The sequence below is a fragment of the Carya illinoinensis genome, chromosome 6 (assembly GCF_018687715.1).
Source record: "Carya illinoinensis cultivar Pawnee chromosome 6, C.illinoinensisPawnee_v1, whole genome shotgun sequence".
In the NCBI taxonomy this organism is placed as follows: domain Eukaryota; kingdom Viridiplantae; phylum Streptophyta; class Magnoliopsida; order Fagales; family Juglandaceae; genus Carya; species Carya illinoinensis.
The window spans coordinates 31,987,490-32,008,012 of record NC_056757.1 but is presented as its reverse complement, the minus strand read 5'-3'; the positions used below and the strand labels follow the sequence as shown (position 1 = coordinate 32,008,012).

Sequence of the window (20,523 nt, the reverse complement as noted above, 5' to 3'; positions counted from 1 at the left end):
ATCTTTTTAATATTATCTTCAAAACATCTTTAATGTGACTCCATAGAATGATGGGTAGCATTAGCAATTGTACAGTTGTAAATTGCTTAAGCCGACCGACCAACCGACTAAAGCAACAACCTCTTAAAATATGTTTTAATCAAAAAGTCCAAACCCAGCCAAATTTTATGCACACAAGTTTTGTTATTTAGTTTCACAAGCAAGGAACTGGATTAATGCAATCATTTGTTATGAAACCTATTTCAATTATGAATGTAATGAAATATGTCAATAAATAAATTTGTAAATGAACTTTTTCAATGCCATAAATCATGCTTAGATTCACTTCATCTTTGGATCAATATTTTATATAACATAATTATTTTCTTATACATTGAAATTTACTATAAAATAGTTATCCTCAAGAGAAATTATATTTATGTCTATTTTTAACATGTTATAATATAATTTGTAAATTCAAAATTTTAATAAAATCAAATCGTAACAAGGTAGTAGTGCGAGAATATCCTTTACTAGTATCCAAGTTGACCGATTCTATCTCTAAATTCAGATAAACCTAAATCTGAATTATATATTTCTTTTAAGAAGTAAGATTTTAATATTTTTTTAGACGGAAAAGTTTATGAATTTTTTCTTTAGAAAAGCATAAAAGATGTTTAGATTAATTAAAGTTTTTTGAAAAATAAAAAGAAACCAAGTCTGACAAATTTGAAACGTTTTAGGGAAAAAAAAGTGCGAACTTTTGGTCTGATCCAGTACTGTTGCACGCACCAGGCGGCGGCCAAACCCAACAGAGCTTCTCATCTCCGCCGCCTAATCTCAGGTACACAAGTCGAATGCGACAACAGCGTCCCTTCATACCCATTCCTCTGTTCTGTGTGTATGTGTAATGGGTAGCCCAGAGGAATCCAACAAACCCATATCCCTCTACGACTCCTCCTCTTCCTCCCCCACCCATCCCCTCCTCTCCAAGCCTCCCTTGCCTTCTTCTCCTCCTCCTCTCGACGGCACTCCTCCCGATCCGGACCCGACCCAGTTCCTCCAGATCTCCTACAACTACGGTCCCAGGCCCTTCAAGGACCTCCTCTTCCTCTTTCTGTTCCTCCTCTTCGTCCTCTTAACCTTCGCCTTCGGCATCTTCTCCATCTTCCACCGCAATACCTACTACTCCGACCTCTCTTCCTTCTCTTACGATTCCAACTCCACCTCTTGTGCCGAAAGCTCGCTCTCTGAGCTCTTGCCCGCCAGCTGGGTTCGCTTCTATTCCTTTTCTTCTTCGAATATTTTGTACAGTTTGATATGGACCCTCGTGATTACCTTCATTTTGAGCATACCCATTTGCTTCCTTTTGCTTCTCTTACTCAAGAAATACACCAAACAAATCGTCTACGCGTCCCTTCCCTTCTTCATTGTCATTCCCATCTTCTTCAATGTCTACTGGTTCGTCGCCTGCATCGTTAGCTCCTCTTGCAGCGACGTGTTCCCTTTGGTCTATCGGATTCTAGTCCTTGTCTTCGTGTTCCTGGTCATCGGCGTGATTGTCTGGATCTTCGTGGCCAACTGGCACCGAATCGAGCTTACCGTGAGCATAATTGGGGTAGCCTCGGACGCGTTGTCGAGGAATTTGGGCTTGTTCGGAGTGCTGCCCTGTTTGACACTCGGCTTAGTGGTCTACTACGCGCCGATCGTGGTGTTCTTAGTGTTTGCGAGGCAGAACGGGAAGATTGTGCCCAGGGAAACCGACGGGGAGTATACCTGTGTGTGGAAGCAAGATGGTTGGGTGCCCGCGTACTATGCGCTGGCGATACTTACGATGTTGTGGTCTGTGGCGGCAATGGTGGAAGCGCAGGCTTATGTGATCAGTGGGATAATTGCGCAGTGGTATTTCTCCAAGGAGGATGAGACTCCTCGGCGCAGTATAAGAAGCTCTTTGAGGTGAATTCCATTGCTATATTTTGCTTTTGCTTGTATTAGTCATTACTTTTTCATATATAGCTTTTCGTCGGTTTTGGAAGAGTAATGGTTGCCTATGATATACGTACTTGGATGGCTGTGTTTCGAAGTGTACTTGAAGGTGCTGTGTGTACCTATTGGACTTAATTGTATTTGAGGGTAAATGGACCTGGAGGATTAGTTGTTGGAACTTTGAACGAAATCAAGACATAACACATTTAAAGAACTGCTACGATCAAGTTTCTTACGGAGACCATTTTTTTCACAGGAGGCGTAAATAATAGCAACGTGTGCTGTGTTCATGATTGGCTACTTTTTGGTATCAATAGTTTAGACTCTAGCTTCTGCCCTTTGTTTGTGAGATGCACACCCCTTATAATTGCCCTTATAGGATCTGCCTAGAGTGTCCGCCTACCTCTGGCAAAGGCTTTCCATTGGAGACAAGATTTGCGTTTCTTTAGGAATTTTTATTGTGTAGTCCAAGAACCTCCTTTATTTTGTAGTTTAAGTTTTAAGATTACCATGTTTTAGGAGCAACACTTGTGCGGTGCTATCTAGTGTCTTACGGGATTACAACATTGATGTCTTCTTCTTATGTGGTTTCAGCAAATTTTGGTGTCTTCCAGCATACTTTATATAATTTCGATGTTATTGGTAACGTGTTCCTAGATGTTGATTCACTTGGTAGTGTCAGTTCCCTATGATCTCCACCTACATTGCTGCACCCAGCGTATATGTCCAGCGTTGACCTTGATGTTGAATATTAAAATCTCATTGTATAACTTTACATCATTGATATTTTGGCCGTAACATGTGCTTTTGATGAGCTCAATCTTAGTTTGATTTCTGTTTTGTTTATCATGTGGTCGATCTCAATCTGTGTATGTATTAATTATATTAACGTTGAAATCTGTTTCGACTTTTGACATCTGTGTATATATTAAAAGACAGCCATTGCTTTGCATGCCTTTCATTTTTTTATCCTCATTTCATCTTTCCCTCTAGTTGTATGGCCAAACCCTTCGACACATTGCCAGGCCTGCCAGTGCAAGGAAAAGGAGAATAGGGGGGAAAAAAAAAAGTAGTACTGCTAGACGAATGCTTTTCAAATCAGAACAATGTCAATAGTGATCGAGATATGGTTTTCTTCTCATGCTTTTTAATTGTAAACACTTGCAGAAATGCATTCGGCCCGTCCGCCGGCACAATATGTTTATCTGGTCTACTTATTTGCGTGGTGCGAGTGGTGCGTGCTGCTGTTGATACTGCAAGACAAGAGGACGCTTCAGGGATAGTGAACCTTATACTACGTTGCTGTGTCAAAGCTTTTCTGGCTGTCATTGATTTTCTTAACAAGTTTACCATCAACTTTGCGGCAATCACTGGTGAAGCTTACTGTTCATCTGCAAGGATGACATATGAGCTTCTGAAACGTAATCTTCTCTCAGCTGTATTTGTGGAGACCATCTCCACACGACTTTTGGCTGGAATTGTTTTTGTTCTCTCAGCTGTTTATGCAATTGTGGTACGTTTTCCTACCAACTCTCTAATCATTTCACTTTCCATCATTACTGGTCCAAGTTAATTTTTATCATGAGTTGGTGATGTGAGGAAGCCATCCCTTTTCTGCATATGTTGTGTCTTTACTGGTCAGTTGACCCTGCTAATGTAGTAATTGCAACAAGATAACAAAAATCATTACAAGTTTAGACCTTCTATTTTGATATGTGTGCGTCTGGCTCCTAAAACATGGAAGTGAGAGAGTTTGGTGGTGGTTGTACCCTGCTATAATGCTCTAGGAACTTGTATGTAGTCTTTGTCGGCAGTTGGGAAAGAGTACAGTCGAAGAAAATGGAAGAATAGGGATGGGGGTGGTTGCCGAGTTCTGTTGGTTTACAGCAGTATACATAGGATATCATCAGAGATGCAACACCGGTTCTGCCTTCGTACAAATACAGGCTAGTTTTGAGTTGCCAACTTCTAACACTATCATTTGAGAAGGCATCATTAGACCGGGGACGATAATTACCTTTGATTATTTGATCTTCATCTCTTGCTGAACTTTTTCAATTTTTTGAAACCATTTTTACTTTCTGCTCTCCTTTCTGTTTCTTACGTATGATGTTAATGGATGTGCATAAGCAGGCCTGTGCTATACTAAAGGCTGTGAGCAATCTTGGAGCTGATTCATATGTTGTGGCTGCTCTGGCATGGGTGCTGCTGATTGTGGTGCTGGGTTTCTTCATTCATGTGCTGGACAACGTGATAGATACGGTGTATGTTTGTTATTCCATAGACAAGGACAGAGGAGAGGTTTGTAAACAGGAGGTTCATGAGGTTTATGTTCACCTTCCCATAAGTAGAAACCATAGACCATCTCTTGCCTCCACAACTCTGGTTGTATAAATAATCCTTGGAACTCAAAAAATAATGTGTCGTTGTTGATCAATCATTTGTTCCTTAAACTTGCCAGTCGGCAAATTGTGCATACCCGTGATTGTTGTTCTTGTACAAATCTTGAGATAGATTTCTTCAATAAAGAGGAAGATTTTTCTAGCAACTTGAACAAAGAATCCATGGATGCGTGCATTTTTCAAGCTGGGCTTTTACATTTTAACCAGATTTTTGGGCTGTGAGATGTCTCTCTCCTCTAGTTTGGATTCTTATTTGTATTTACTATAGTTTGATATTATGTACGAATAAAAAAAAATAACATGAAATTAATAAATAACCTCATATGAAAGCAAGCTATTATAATATAATATTTTATTATGTGTTCGTCAGCTGAGCTAGATGTATGTAAAATAATAAATTTACAATTTTTTTACAACTATTTTCACAAAACTCTTTCAACTTGAGAGAAATTATGTAAAATTTAAAATTATTTTTAATATATATATATATTTTTTTTAAGTTGAGCTTTTTAAATTCAATTTTTGACCGCACTCAAAGAAACAAGATGGTAATGCTGCACATTAAGTTATTATTATCCCAAGGTAGGAATGTTATAGGAGTACCACGCGTTTTCCTACAATGCCCATATCAATCATGAAATGGTACTCAGAAATGGCATCTTTTGGATTAACTTTATGAGATCGAGTATGCCGGTCAATCTGCACCACCAAATAGACTACTTCCATCAGAAAGAAACTAGGAGCTACCTACAGACAGGATTCTTGGTATTGATCTGAGGATAGAATACATATCATCCACCGACAACATTTTCTAGCCACCATTTTTTTTCTTTTTGTTTTTGCAGATTCTAGACTCAGATTTTAGCAATCAATTAAGCAACTAAGCCATGCCAACAAGTTTTGACTCTCAAGTACTGAGTATTTTGTCAAGGGGCGGGCCACCCACACGAGGGATAATACTCCCCATGCACCTGCTTACATTTTATTGCTTGCTATTTTGCTGGATTTTAGTGTTATTGCTCTCTCTCTCTCTCTCTGACGTTTATATCCAACCACGTACTCATTCTTATCTTGCAACAATGCACGGTTAGGTATCTACTACTAATTAATAATTATTCATAGACAATTTTGTGGAAAAGCTCAACCTTTAGGAGTATGAAATCTAGAAAGTTACATCTGCTAAAGATTCTTTTGTGGATATTAAAAAGAGAGTGATAAAACAAGACGGCAAAAGAACCCGAATGGACTGGTGGGTACATACAACATTGACTAGTTTTTACCGAGGAACTTTCCCTTCTTTTGATCTTTTTCATGCTTCTGCAGAGTTGAGTTCCCCCATTATCCTCTTTTGCTAGTTTTACGCAACTTAAAAAGACTTTTGGGGAACACAGATAGAGATGAAGAGTCGTGGAGCTGCGGGAGTGCGATCCGAGATGGGACCATCGCATGATTCGCATCAGTTTAAGTTACACTGCTTATGCTTGTACATGTTTTGTCATTTTTAATTAGCTGGCTAGCTGCTTGTATACAAGTCAAGAAAGGATATTTTGTGGTTGGGAAAGTGAATGAAAGAATGATGCAGCCCTTTGCTTTTGATCTTGCAGTGCACCATTGCCCTTTTTGTTTTTACTTTTCTGCATACCATCACTTTCTTCAACACGCGCACTGTTTTCTGCTGCTCTTTACGCTTATTTACCATAGGGTGGGCCTCGTACGTATATTAAGCCAATTCATTTCTAGTTACCATTGCCACTTTGGTAAATCTACTGCATACTCCAAGGACAGCCCAAATTATGCACACATTCCAGGGCAACTTTGTCATTGCCCTCATCAGCTATACACATCGTTGAATCGACCTAGCATATATATGGTCAAAGCTGTAATATATATGAACATTGATGTCATTCCAATGACTCGAATCTTTATATAAGACCGACCGAGTGCCACACCTTCAACATCAGATAAAACTTTCACTCTTAGTCACCATGGCAATGGCATTCAAGATGGTATATTTTATTCAGTTGTATGCTAGTGTTTGTTCTCTTTTCATTTTCTTCCCCACTTGGGAATTCGTGCGTTTTTACAGCTGATTTTTGTGTTACTGGGTGTATGATGATGGCAGGCCACGACTGGGATGTGGGTGGCTGAGGAGTGCAAGAACTCTTTCATGGAGATGAAATGGAAGAAGGTGTATAGGTACATAGTGTTCAAGATCGATGAGGGATCGAGGCTGGTCACCGTCGATAAGGTCGGTGGGCCAGGCGAAGGCTACGATGAGCTCACCGCATCATTGCCGGAGGATGATTGTCGATACGCAGTGTTTGATTTTGACTTTGTCACCGTTGATAATTGCCGGAAGAGCAAGATCTTCTTCATAGCATGGTCTGTCACCTTATTTTATCATTCTATATACCATGCTCTAGATCATACTAGGTGTGATTTTACTTAAATACGAGATTAACATGATAATTAATGGTATCCCAGGAACTTTACAGTGTTGAGCAGAGATCAGTTGTGATAGCATGCGCAGCTCCTACTCATTGTTTTCTGCAAATAGATTTATTTCATCTTAAGTACCTAAATATAGTTCAAGTAGTAACCAACGGAAAACATTGGAAGAAGCCTAAGGGCCAGATTGACAACCCAAAACCCCCTCCCCTACTTTTTGCTCATTTTGGGTTTATTTATTGCATAAGAATCTGGTATACAAGCTTACAAACGCTAAGTTTTAATGAAAGGGTTAACATTTAGACCATATTGTTAATGAAAAGTGTCAATTTTGGGGTTTTTTTTTTTTAGGTCCCCAACAGCATCAAGAATAAGGGCAAAAATGCTGTATGCAACATCAAAAGATGGGTTGAGGAGAGTGCTGGAAGGCATCCACTATGAACTGCAAGCAACCGACCCAACCGAGATGGGGATAGATGTCATCAAGGACAGGGCCAAATAGATCGATTTGATCAGAATATAGCTAAAACCATGTAATGTACATGCATGGCATCTTGCTTTTATTGAATGATACCAACCACATGAACTTTTCTTGTTACTTTTTCACATTTTCTAGATAATTAGCACTAATGTGACCTAAATACCTAATCTTCTAATCTTTAATAATAATTATGCCCCCCTTGTTATAATTTAATGAGGAGGGACCTTTTGATGTGATCCCTTTCATCATGAAGAGGTAGAAAAAGTTAAATAATCAATGTGGTATTTGAATGTTGTTCGGCCTCTTTCGTGATAGGATTCCTTTTCAAAGCCACGATTGTGATGTGAAAAGATGTTTAGGCTAAGATAAATGCAAAAAATAAACAATTGAAATCTAAGAGCAAGAGAAACGTTATCAAAGCTAAATGGGTAGCAAACAGCCCGATAAAGTATATGAACTGTGTTAAATATCATGGAAAGTGCAGGAACAGAGATTAAGATTCAATGTGCAGGAACAGATTTTAATCATGTTTAATAATGTTTCGGCACCTAATTCTTTTGCATAACATCATGCCTATCAAAGATGCTGTCGTGATGTTACTGTCCTCTTTGAAATTCTAGGTCTGTCCGTTAGTCGTCTGTAGTACTCGGTGTTGATAATAATAATATCTTGGGTGTAACAATTCAATGATATAACATCCTTTTTTCCCCCACCTTTGTGATAAACTCCAAAATCAGTCCCTTCTTTCGCTTATCGGGGGAAAAGAAAAACACATCTACAGACACCATTGCGATGATAACACACCCAAGTCAACTATAGCCGAGAGGCGGACTTAACTGCTATTCTCTTGCTCGAAGCTTTCAAATTTGAATAAAATCTTAAAAAGGATCTCGATTGAATTGACATGATTGAAGTTGCATAATGCTGCCCTTAGTGCTTGTAGCAGTATTGCGAGCCACAGTCCGATGATTGTGCAAGGTAGGGTGAGCCTTACAATGTGAGTCAACTACAAGGAAACTACAGTGGCCTAACCCCAATGAGCCCGAAGCTGCAGTAACATAGGTGGATCAGATGGCCGTGCTTTGTAGCAAGGATAGGCCTAGCCCAAACCCAAAATGCAAAACCTTAAGCTTCTTTAGTATGTCTGAAGGCACAGTTCATAATTTCAAGCAACCCAGTTCAGCACAGGGAGGGTGGTGTTTTGGATCTGGAACTAGAAAATATCTTGGAGCTTTTTGTCATTTTTGGCTCATTGTGTTCTGGATTTTCCTTGTTTAGTGCATCAATCCTTTTAGTGATTACTTTATATTCTTTCTATTGAATTTTTGTTTTTTTTTCCGGTAAACATTAAATGACATATTGTTTATTCGGGTGTCTATGTCTCTAACTTTAAATTCTAAAATTCGGACAAAAACTTTAAAGAATCCTAAGAAACGATACCAATATCAAAGAGAGAATGATACTTGAGCAGTTGTTGGTTTGAGGACAAGCAGCATAAGTGCCAAATGAGGGGCTTGACAGCAGAACATGCTATTGTTCAAGATGCCAAGCCCCTTAATATCCGTTAGCCATTGTATTTATTTGTTCTTAAATATGTAAATATATTTTAATGGATGTTTAGTGATATAGCTTTTGTCAGATAATTTCTGCAATTTGGTTAGTGCCACCAAAATTTACAGTACGTTAGCAGTTGTATTGATCCAAATGCCGGGGTATCACAGGCATACAAAAGCCATCAAGGTTAATCTTTCATGTCTGTGTGGATGTAGCCTTGGAGAAAAATAAAATATATGTAATTTGGCCATATAGAGAAAATATATATATATATTTATATATATCAAAGACTTGATTATTAAAGATGGACATGATCCTGGAACTTTCATAACTCAAGTCCAGGTTGCTTTGAATCGAGATCTGTATCCAAGCACCCTGGTCTGGTGACACGGCATAAAGCAGACTTTTGCCAGCAATTGTACAATAATTGTATAGTGGGGGGGTTTCAAGCTAGTTTGGGTTTATTCCTTACTAGAACCCAAAAATGTAATCCAAGTAACTATGAATATTTCTTAATAACTAGTTCTGAATGGCTTGTAAGTCTTGAGATCCAGAGCAACTCCAGCGAAGGAGCCGACTGCAGCGGCTACAGAAATGGCTAGACATGTCATACTCGTTATTTGAAGCCCAATCCACCTGCTCGACCAGCGTGCAATCTTCTTTTGAGAAATGTACATCTCAATGGGAAAGAAAACTGTCAGTGGCCAGAATCCAAAGGCTCCAAGTATTCCAACAACATCGTTGAAGAAAGGCATGAGCATGGATATGAGGGTTGTCATAATAACAAAGATTGTCCTCCATATAAGGCGGAAGAAGTTGAGCTGATACAGACCAATGAAGGGGATCGGTATGTCATATTCTGCTGTTACAAAATCACTCTTGGACCACTTCTTCGCACTCCATTTTTCTACAAATGCAAACAAAGGCTGGCAAAAGACCTGCAGTTTACACGAATATTTTGCTTTTGAGTTGTCTCACCCAAGCCAAAGGTGTACAACAATTTGTAAATTCTAATTGCAGCTTGGGTTATACCTGATATGCTCCAACGAGATGGACAACAATGGCTACATTGGCAATATCTAGAAGCCAGTAAGGGTTGTAGAATCCGAAGCCGGTTAAAAGATTTCCGGGGGCTTCATCACCAAAGGCTGCATATCCCATGGCTCCACAGAGTAAGTAGAACACTGTAGTTACAACGACGCTGAATAAAGTAGCCTTCTTCATGGTCTTGTGTTCTGCAGGAGGAGTTCTTATTGTGTCCTGCGCAGGCAAGCAATTTATGTTGTTCGATATGTCGAAACAGAAAGTTGACCCTGGGATTCACAAGATATATGATAAAATTTTTGGGGAGTACCTGGATTTCAATGAGGATGATGGAAAAAGAATATGCAAAGGCAATAGCTCCAAGAGCTTGCATACTCCTCCACATCTTCTGCGTTTCAGTGACTGTTCCAGCATGTGTTACCGTCCCTATACTAATACCCAATAGACTTCCTTTGAATTTCCCACTTTCTGCCAATTTTAAAAAAATAGTGGTGTTCCATAGATATTGATGTTAGTTTCTGGTTTGGTGCCATGCAAGAACCAGTATAATTTAGTTCTAAAGAATTTATTTATGTCTTTACCTGCAACTTTGGCTACGCCAAGACCAAGACCAACACTGGAGTATGTGAATGACATGACTGCTGCGACTATAGAGAGCCACCAAACTTGATCAAAGTCCGGAATCTGAGAGAATATCACCTCTGTGATTCCAAATGTTATCATGTATCCAGTGCTGGACATGTGACACGGATCTTTCCCACCACTCTTATGGAAACAATTCGACCTCTTTATTGCCCTGAAATGATCTCAACACAAATATAGGAGTGAATATACTCTGGAAATCAAGATGCAAAAAGAGACAGAATCATGAATATGCAGCTTGGGAGACTCACATCATGCTGACTGATGCTGCAATTGTATACCCTATGGCAATTCCAAACAGATTAATGTACTGAATCAACCCACATAACATGACCTTTTTCCCCCCTGCAATACCATTTGGATATGACGTTTAGAATCATAAAGATAAAGACTATCCTGTCTTGAAAACGAAAGAAACCATGATCACTCGCCCAAGTTAGCCTTGACAGCTTCCATATAAGTGTAATTTCTGTGTCCGGTAACTGGGTCGCCGGACCTGTAGCACTGTGCTAGGAGGGCCGATGTATAGACGTTCACAAGGGCAAAGAGGATCATCATGACAGGGCCTGCAACCCAACCAAGCTGCCCTATGGCCCACGCTAATGACAGGACTCCGGATCCGATAACCGCGGTAATGATGTGCGCAGTTGCAGTCCAAAACGTCCCTGCTCACATACATGTAATTAATTATAAGCAGTCCCTCATAATAGATATATATATATATATATATATATATTTTAAGAAGTATTACCTATGAAATTTTATAAAAATAAATTTATAAATGAATATATTAAACAGACCGAAGCAGTACACCGAAAGAGTGCACCAATAGTGCATTCCATTTTTTTAAATATTGAAAAAAAAAACATTGTCATTACACTCTTTTGGAGCATGCATGTAACAGTGCCCATTTACAAATTGATGTGCCACGGTAGAGGGTCATGGTAGCAGTTCTCAAATAAAATTAATATATGATGCAATTTAATCATGATCATTACATTTTAACTGAACAGATTGTAGGGTGTGACATATCAAATACACTACAGATGCGAAAGTCCGCCACATAAACTGCAATAAAAGAGTATTGGTATTTTGATATTCTTTCTGATGATTGTAATAAGACCTACAATAATTAGTTTGTTTACCCACTAATTTATGAGTAGCAAAAATTTTCAAAATTTGAGAAATGAGATGAGATGAGATGATTTTAGATAAAAGATGAAAGTTGAATAAAATATTGTTTTAAGATTTAAAAAAGTTGAATTATGATTTGAAAAAGTTGAATTGTTTAATCTATCTGTATGAAAATTTAGAAAATTTATAATGATATAATGAGATAAAATGACATAAAATGAACGTTTTCTAAATTAAAACGAGGCCATAAGCTTTCGAGGTTTGTTATTTTCAAACCTGATCATGTGTCAACATATAACTTATTGCGGAAACGTTAATATCTTTATAATATTGTGAGACCCACTTTATATATAGTTTATTACGTATGTTAAAAAGTAAGCAAGCTTGTAAATAATTTTTTTTTTCCTTAATTTCCTTTAACATTCTCACTCTTTAATTACAAGCTAGCGATGAGTTTGGTACTCACGAAATTATAATAAATATGAAAAAGGCCATGCAAAATGGTATACTCCCCATGAAAGTAGACATGATTTATATATATATATATATACCAAAGTGAAGTAACATGTACCTGTTCTCTTCAGGCGGCCATCATCATCGAAGCACTTGGAATAGTTGGACTGAGGGTTTATGGCTTCAGTCTCACCCGGGGCTTTAGGTTGGACTTCCACTTGCAAGTAATGCCTGATATCATGCCTCTCTTCCACCTGATCATCACAGAGACATGTTGGACATTATGTAAGGAATAAGAAGAGAACCAAGTATCTGAAATACCAGATGGTGCGGATTAGGTTGCAGGTCTTACGGCGCCATGGTGGATTCTGGATGGAAGTGTACGACTCCTTGGCAACATGGTTCTGAAATGGTGGAAAACGATGAGCTAGAGAGAGAGAGAGAGAGAGAGGATGAAGACGATCAAGGATATATACTTCATGAGACAATATGCATGGAGAGTGGGGTTTTATATACGGGACAGGAGATAAAGATAATGAGTTGATGATCAATAGAACTACTATTATGGAGGAGATGGTGCGAGGTGTTTGTTCACACGATCATGTAAAACACGACCTCATGATCTCTGTTAGTGCCTTTTCCTAAATCTACTCCCAACTTCTAGTCAAAGTGCAAATGATAACATCCAATTTAATTTAATGTACCAAAAAATAATTCAGTTCTTACTTTCAATTTGCACTTAAAATATATAAAAGATAATAATAAATTAAAGAAGACAGTTTAATTATGTACTAGTTCCATTAATTCAGAATAAATGATTTGTACAAGTCTCATTCAATCTCTAATAAAAAAGTGAACTTTACTTTAAAAAAGTATAAAAAGAAAATTATTCTTTATTAATAAGACTCACTTTTTTATAAAATATTTGTATGAGACTTGTTTATTCAAAACTTATATATCGCATTACTTTTATTTTAGAACTCGTAAATATGTTGTAGATGATATGATGCCACTACGTACCAATCATATTGTTGGGAATGGACCGAATAAACAAAAGTTAAGTTGAAGTAAATAATAGCAAAAGCAACAAAATAAACAACAAGCATACAAAGAACACCAAGATTTAAGTGGTTCAACTCAATGTGAGTCTACGTCTATTGGCAGGATCGGTTTCAATGATTTCACGATCAACAAAAGATGGAATACAAAGTATTGATTACAAAATCCACTTCCAAAGTGTTCAAACACACTTAGGAATATCATAAGAAGATGCTCTTTGTTTTTCTCTATCAAATACAGCAGCCTCAAAGGTCCAAGTCTTTTAAATAAATATTAAAACATTCATATTTATATTGTAACGGCGTGGGCCTGATTTATGAACATTCGCTCAAGCGAAGTGTCGAGCGAAAGTTAGGGTTGCACTTCCACTCAAGCGAAGTCTCGAGCGAGTGTCTAGTAAAACTCTTTGGTTCCACTTCGCTCTAGCGGAGTGTCGAGCAAAGTGTCGAGCTCAACTTGCTTGAGCCAAGGTTGAACCACAGTTGAGGTAGGATCAAGAAACAGTCAAGTCAAGTCCCAAAAAATACATTTTCAGCAGGAAATCAATCCAAACTCAACACATATGAAGGCATAGCACCATGAAAGCTAAGGTAGTAGTACTTGAACAATAAATTCAATTTTTGTAGGAAATAATTCTTAAAATTCAACAAATATAGGTCATATATATATATATATATATATTTTCTAGCCAAAAAAGGGATTCAAGGGCTAAACGATGAATTTTGTGGTGCGAATTATGTATGAGGAACTATTCGGGAAATTATTCGGCTTGACAAACTTGGTACTCCTTCCATCAGGAGTTGATGGTTTTGGTTTGTTGGTGGGATGTCTAGTCTAGATTGGGGTATATTTTAGGCACCTGTGCTTTGTTAATTCTTTTGTTTGTATTGTTACTACTTAGGTGCTCGTGGTCCTTGTTTTTTACATAGTATTCATCTACTATAAGTGAGGATTTTTGAATAAAAATGAAAAGAAATCACTCATAGACATGTGATCTTGACTCTTTCTTAAAAAAAAAAAAGGTCATGTATATACTAGCGAGGCACGTGTAGCTCTCCATATCTGAAGTGATGGGTACTATACATACTTCCAGTCCCGTGATGCTCGCTGAGTATGAGTGCATCATTATGACCTTGATCAACGGTTAGAAAACCCTAATCATTTGATTTTAATTATCAAACTATATACTTAGTTTATTTGATTTTAATTATCAAACTATATACTTAGTTTTCTCATAATATATGACTTTAGAGGTAGACAAAGTAGGGGAGGAATTTTCTTGGAAGGGCCAAAACAGTCAACTATATATAATGCCTCTTTATAGGCTACATTAATTCCCAATCACTTGAGTTAATTGATCAATTGATGGACTAAAGTAAATCATCTCTTATGATGGCTCCCTACTTACTTAGGGCTGGCTAGTTTGGATTCTGAGATGAAATAAGATGGTTTTAGATGAAATATGAAATTGAATAAAATATTGTTATCATATTATTTTTTTAATATTATTATTGTTTTAAGATTTGAAAAAGTTAAATTGTTTATTATATTTTATGTGAAAATTTAAAAAAATTGTAATGATGAGATGAGATAACGCTTTCTAAATCCAAACAAGGCTTAGAGTAAGAAAAAAAATGAATTGCATGCATGGGACCTTTGACCTATATAATATTATTTTTTAACGTTCCTTTTATTGCATTTTGATTGCAAATGGATTTTTATCTGGACACTTTCTCTTTTTTATTTTTACTCTTTTAATATGCAACTAAAGATATATACGGATTAATGTCTCTAATTAAGTACTCATGTAATCCTAATCCCCCTTATATGTACATAATGGCTTGTGGCATCAGCAAGATGACTCATCCGCGCTCGAAAGCTCGATCCCACCTTGTACGTACGTACAGCTCTAAGACGTTTCTATTTTTGTTTCAGGATCGAACCATACACCATGCATGCATTCATATTGGTTCTTCCCACGGTCATATAGGCCTTCATAGGAAGCATCTCGAATTTGCTTATATAGATAGAGAGATATTGATTAGGGAAGGATATATTATAAGTAGTTGCCAAATGAAGACTTGCCATATCCAGATTCACCTCATATGGCAACAATCCCAACGGCTATCACATCTCCATGAAGATATTCGCTCACACATATGGCAACTTCAACTCTTGCAACCGCGCGCGGCTAGCTCCATATTGTGTGTTTCTTTATTTTGTAAATTTCCTTGTACAAATTCCTTGTCATTAACGGTCAAATACCTCTTGTATTGATGTATATAAATATCAATAAAGGCTCTGATCAATACTCTCACGGTAACTGAAGCATTTTATCAAACATCTTGTGTTCACTAATTTCTTCTAGAACATAATCGCCATGATCGATAAACAGATACACAACCTTCTTAGACGAGATACTTCTCAGTTTTGTACCATCATTTCGAGGTACTACGTACAATTAAATTGATTGGTCACCATTCCCCGAGGGTAAAAGCATTAAATACTTTCAATAATATTGTGCATGTACATAAATTATAATGAGGTTCGTGATATATATATTAAGAAAGACAATCATAATTTCTTGCATGTGGCAGAACCGGAACCGCACAAGAACCACAACCTATATAATTGAGAGGGTATAGTCGATCTTAGAAGCACCCGGCCAAAACAACAGTCATTTTCGAGTGTTTCCCAAGTGGCCGGACAGGACCCGATCGATCGAGTATGGTTAAGTTTCCACTACGTAGGAGATCGAGACATGGCACTCAAAATTAATACATCCCAAGTTATATTTTATCACAAATTTTTTTTTTTACCTTTTTCCCATTTGAGGGCTTGGTGGTCCCATGCTTAATACATAAATGCATAAATATCATTCAAAGTTTACTACACACGGAAAGTGGAGGGTCCTCATGATCATCATGGTGTCAACGATCGAGCACTGGACGCTTCAGGCCAGGGAATCGAAGCGAGCACTGCTCTAGTTAGATATCACCATGTCATGTGTAGCTCTACTTGCCTTTCGTGGAGGGGCCGGGTTTTTGTTGTCTCCCAAAATTAATGCTCGCTGACCGATCTCCCACCACATTCAATGTTATCACTCATGTGTTGATAACATGCACTCGCCATCCTTGAAAAATCCAATGCCATCTTAAATACCTCAACCCCATCATCATGATCATCATTATTCACGCTATGTTGATCAGTAATCAATTGTTCAAATAACTAATTATAATTAAAAATGCATATATAATAATTAAGGAGATAGTGATATATATTAATCACTTAAATTATTATTATGGTCTTAACCTAGCTAGGTAGGTCCATTTTCAGTGAGTAAAATGAAAATCCGAATCCGAGCTAAAAACAAATATTATTTTTTAAAGTCATATTAAATTAATTGCCAGCTGCCTATTATTATTGGAGACAAAAAATAGAGTTTAATAACCTAATAAATATTTTATGATATAAAGAAATTCATGGGTCTAAGTATTTATCTCATAAAATCAGTTCAAAAATAAAAGTTTGCTCTAACCATATAAATATGTCAAAGACTTTGTTCATAAGCAATTTAGGATTTATTCCTCAATACCCTCCCTCACGTATAGATTAGTGTTTTTTCTGATTTTTGTCACAGGGTAAGTAGTGTGGATCCTCATTCGTCCTATGACAGACTCTGATATCATGAAGAAATTTATAACCTAACTCATCTCATAAAATCGGTTAAAAAAAATAAAAAAATGTTTGCTCTAACTTTATAAATATGTTCAAGATTTTGTTCACAGACAATATATATGAGATTTATTTATTAACATAATATATGGTACCTGCTAATTATTAATCTTGGATATATGCAATTTGGCTTGTAGACATATATGATCATCAGATCATGATAAACATGCACGATCTATTGTTTTTCATCGTTCCAAATGATCATGTCCTCTACCATCAATATATACATACAATTAATTTCAGCTCGATACTGATTAACAAAGCTTACTCCATCTTAGTATACCATATATACAACTAGCTAGCGTTGGTCAATAAAAAGAAAAAAGTCAAGTCAGATTATTATAAACAGGAAAAGCATGAGGGTTTACTGGGTCAAGTTATACTTTTACCAATTTGTGGACACGTGAGGCACGAATGTGTGTAGATATGCAGCACAAGGAATCTGCTTAGTGCTTTTGGCACTGAAGCAGGTAATAATAATAATGGTGACAACTTGCTGCTGCATTCTAATCGATAGATACATATAGAGATCATCATGATTCAGGATCGGAATAATTGGTTTTGTGAAAAGGAAACAATACCTAATTATTAAATTAAAAAGAGTCTATCATAATTAAGTAGTCCTCCGGCGGCCTCCTGCCCGGCGCCGGCCAACATAAATATGTATAGATTATTAGCATCAAACTTGCTGCTGCACGAGGCCGGGGTGACCTGACCCTGAGGCCTGATAATCCATCAGGACCATGCACGCACGAACCCAAAGGCACACCACCTCCTCCAAGACTCCATCTATGGTCCTACCACTTCATCTCTGATATTGGAGACGCAAATGGTAATGTTTTAGTATTCTGGGTTTTTGCACGTGGCGAATTGTAAAGTCGCCGCAAAAACCAAACCTTTTTGGCGAAAATATATCTTGACAAATAATATCTCCACTAATCTCTTTTCCATTCTTGACTTCAATATAGCGACATATGAACGCCGCTAAAGATTTATTTATTTTTGTGGCAACACATAACTAGTTATGGCCAGCTGGTCAATCACCATCATCATTAATATATGGAAAACACTCTAATGTACTTGAATATATATATATTTTTAAAGTGAAATTCCAATCATTCGTGAAAGCGGACAATTATAATTTTTAACTTATAAAATACAAGTTAAATTCTAACATTTTCTCACTTTTCAATCCACAAATTTCTTTGCAACTGACAGGGTCTTGTCCAAGGCCTCCAGACTAACCGTCTGAGAGACAGATCTCCAGACCAACTGTCTGAGAGACTAAACTCTGCCTTAGACTACCGGTCCACACAACTCCCCTCCCAAAGAGTGGAGTACAAACTCTACGAACACTCGGTCCTAGAGACTATGTTTCCTACTGCTAACTAAAACAAATTAAAAAAAGAAATACAACAAAAGGACCACTTAAAGAACATCTTGGGCACAACCCAAACAAAACACAACCCATCCCAACCAAAATGTTGGGTTTCAGCCCAACAAAAAACAACCCAGCCCGCGTACAAACCCATTTAGGGTTTCATCTCTAACTTCTGCTGCTGCTCCCTCACCGTCCGGTGCCCCTCCCTCCAAACAGGTGCAGATCAACACCATGTGCAAGGAAAGCACTCCTCCAAGCTCACGGCTCCAAGCTTTTCCTTGCCATCTAAAAATAAGGGCTGCTCATGGCTCCAAGCTCCTCCACATAGTCTGAAAACACCGGATGCATGCATACTCTCTAGCGGTCCTCCGCAAGCCATAGAAAAGCTCTGCTCTCCGGTATCTCGCCAGAGAAAAAAAACTACAAGGCATTCCTCTTCAAACCATCTCCATGCATTTCTCCGGCATTTTCACCTTCGTTCTAACCAGCACCGACTTGAACGCCGTAGGCCATCTCGTCTTCAACCTTCTCCACCATCTCAATCACCGTGGGCTACGTCCAGAACAGAGCAGGGCCATCTCAAGTCTGGACCTTTTGGGACCGATCAAACCATGCCTCGAACCCTTGCTCTAAGGCCTCGAGAAACAGGCAACGCTCCCTTAAAACATCTGGACTCGAACCCCCCAACGCCTTGTGCCAAAGCGCCATATCCATTGAGACTAGATACCGTCTCCCTATATCCATTACACCAAAACTAGGAACTGGGCAGACAAAAGAGAAAACTAACAAAACAAAAGAAAAACAATAGGAGCCGAAGGGAGGAAGGAGCCGAAGCTCCCGCCTCCCTCTGAGGAGATTTTGGTTTTTAATTCTAGAGAGATGAGAGTTTCTCTCTCTAAAAACTAGTTAGTTCGAGAGGACTTGAATATTTAACTATTGTGTCTATTTCATAATTTTTTATTTTTTATATTAATAATTGAAGAGGGCGTAAGTAATTTTCTACTTTGGACATCATAGGATGCAGGTTGCTTGTATTTTCTCTTTTCGAGCCCCTTTCGGTGATTGAATTGTACGTTGGGGATATCAAGGTGACTCTAGAGGGAGTATTAGAGAAATATGATACTTGCACAGCAGAATTCAAGACACACATGATGCATACAGTGACATCAATAATTTCCTTTTATACGTAGTGATCATCGGTGAGATACCATTTAATTGGAGTTTACTCTATAATTTTTTAGATCTCTTTTTTCCTTTTAATTCATTTTCATGTTAAAAGAGAGTTGAGAGTGAAAGTCTATAATTCAAGAATTTCAGTCGATATACGGTGATTTGCAATCGTTCTTGGTTTGGCTTACCAAGCCTGCTAGCATCGGCCTCCTATTTCTAGCTAGTTTAAGTGCATGTTTAGATTTACGATAGAAAATATAGTTTATAATTTAAATAATAAGTTTTATTATTAAAAAATTATTTACTATTTGATGATTATGTCTCTAAAATATTTTTAAAGTTAGTTATATTATTATTTTTTTAAATATACAGTTATCTGCAAGAATTTTTTTATAAAAATTTTAATTTGGTGCTTTTTTTAAAAGTAAATTTTCAATATTTTTAGATAATTAAAATACTTTTTATAAATTTATCAAATATATTATTTTTTCTTTAAAAAAATTTTTAAACAATTAAAAGTAATTTTTAAATTTTAAAACTCTCCAGACAAACTCAGTCTGTTTTAACTACACCGAGCTTTGGCTCTCTCTTTAACGTATGATATCGAACTTAAAAGTCGGACTTAGGCCTACTTTAAAGCTATACATCATTTGTTTGTGAAAAATGTTGGATGTAACTGCCGGGGGAAACCGCAAGGAAATCGTGGCCACATGGTACAAGTAAAAGGAAAATTCTTATTGCAGTCCACAGATGTGGATTGTATTGCAGGCCTAAATGAAACACTGCGTTTCACCCCCAACGCCCTCCCCTCACCCTATCTCAGAAGTCCCCATTGCATCCCCTCACCCCATCCTTCTCTTCAAAAGCAGAAAACATACCTAGAGAACTCTGTCCCCATCGCCCTCCCCTCACCCCATCACCGTCACTTTGTATGAAAAATCAGTTTATAAATTTGTGAAAATATTGTCAATACTTACAGTTTGAGTTATCTGGTTTGAATACATTTGTCTGGTTTGATAAATCTGGTTTGAATGAAGACGGCTACATTTATCTGG

General features: G+C 37.5%; 3 protein-coding genes across 3 annotated transcripts; 2 read left to right on the top strand and 1 right to left on the bottom strand.

The window, feature by feature from the left end:
* The first annotated feature begins 683 nt into the window (after positions 1-683).
* On the top strand, positions 684-4,513 carry LOC122313144 (CTL-like protein DDB_G0288717). The gene is made up of 3 exons (XM_043127897.1): positions 684-1,935; positions 3,133-3,478; positions 4,099-4,513. The coding sequence occupies exons 1-3, from the start codon at positions 890-892 to the stop codon at positions 4,357-4,359; spliced, it is 1,653 nt and encodes a 550-aa protein (XP_042983831.1). The 5' UTR covers positions 684-889; the 3' UTR covers positions 4,360-4,513.
* Positions 4,514-6,211: 1,698 nt separating this feature from the next.
* On the top strand, positions 6,212-7,527 carry LOC122313146 (actin-depolymerizing factor 5-like). The gene is made up of 3 exons (XM_043127899.1): positions 6,212-6,373; positions 6,490-6,749; positions 7,167-7,527. The coding sequence occupies exons 1-3, from the start codon at positions 6,353-6,355 to the stop codon at positions 7,315-7,317; spliced, it is 432 nt and encodes a 143-aa protein (XP_042983833.1). The 5' UTR covers positions 6,212-6,352; the 3' UTR covers positions 7,318-7,527.
* Positions 7,528-9,102: 1,575 nt separating this feature from the next.
* LOC122313145 (amino acid permease 3-like) lies at positions 9,103-12,628 on the bottom strand. Its single transcript, XM_043127898.1, has 8 exons — positions 12,476-12,628; positions 12,242-12,377; positions 10,968-11,201; positions 10,788-10,881; positions 10,476-10,690; positions 10,205-10,362; positions 9,883-10,110; positions 9,103-9,788 (listed from the first exon to the last, which is right to left on the bottom strand). The coding sequence occupies exons 1-8, from the start codon at positions 12,521-12,523 to the stop codon at positions 9,363-9,365; spliced, it is 1,539 nt and encodes a 512-aa protein (XP_042983832.1). The 5' UTR covers positions 12,524-12,628; the 3' UTR covers positions 9,103-9,362.
* Between the last annotated feature and the right edge of the window lie 7,895 nt (positions 12,629-20,523).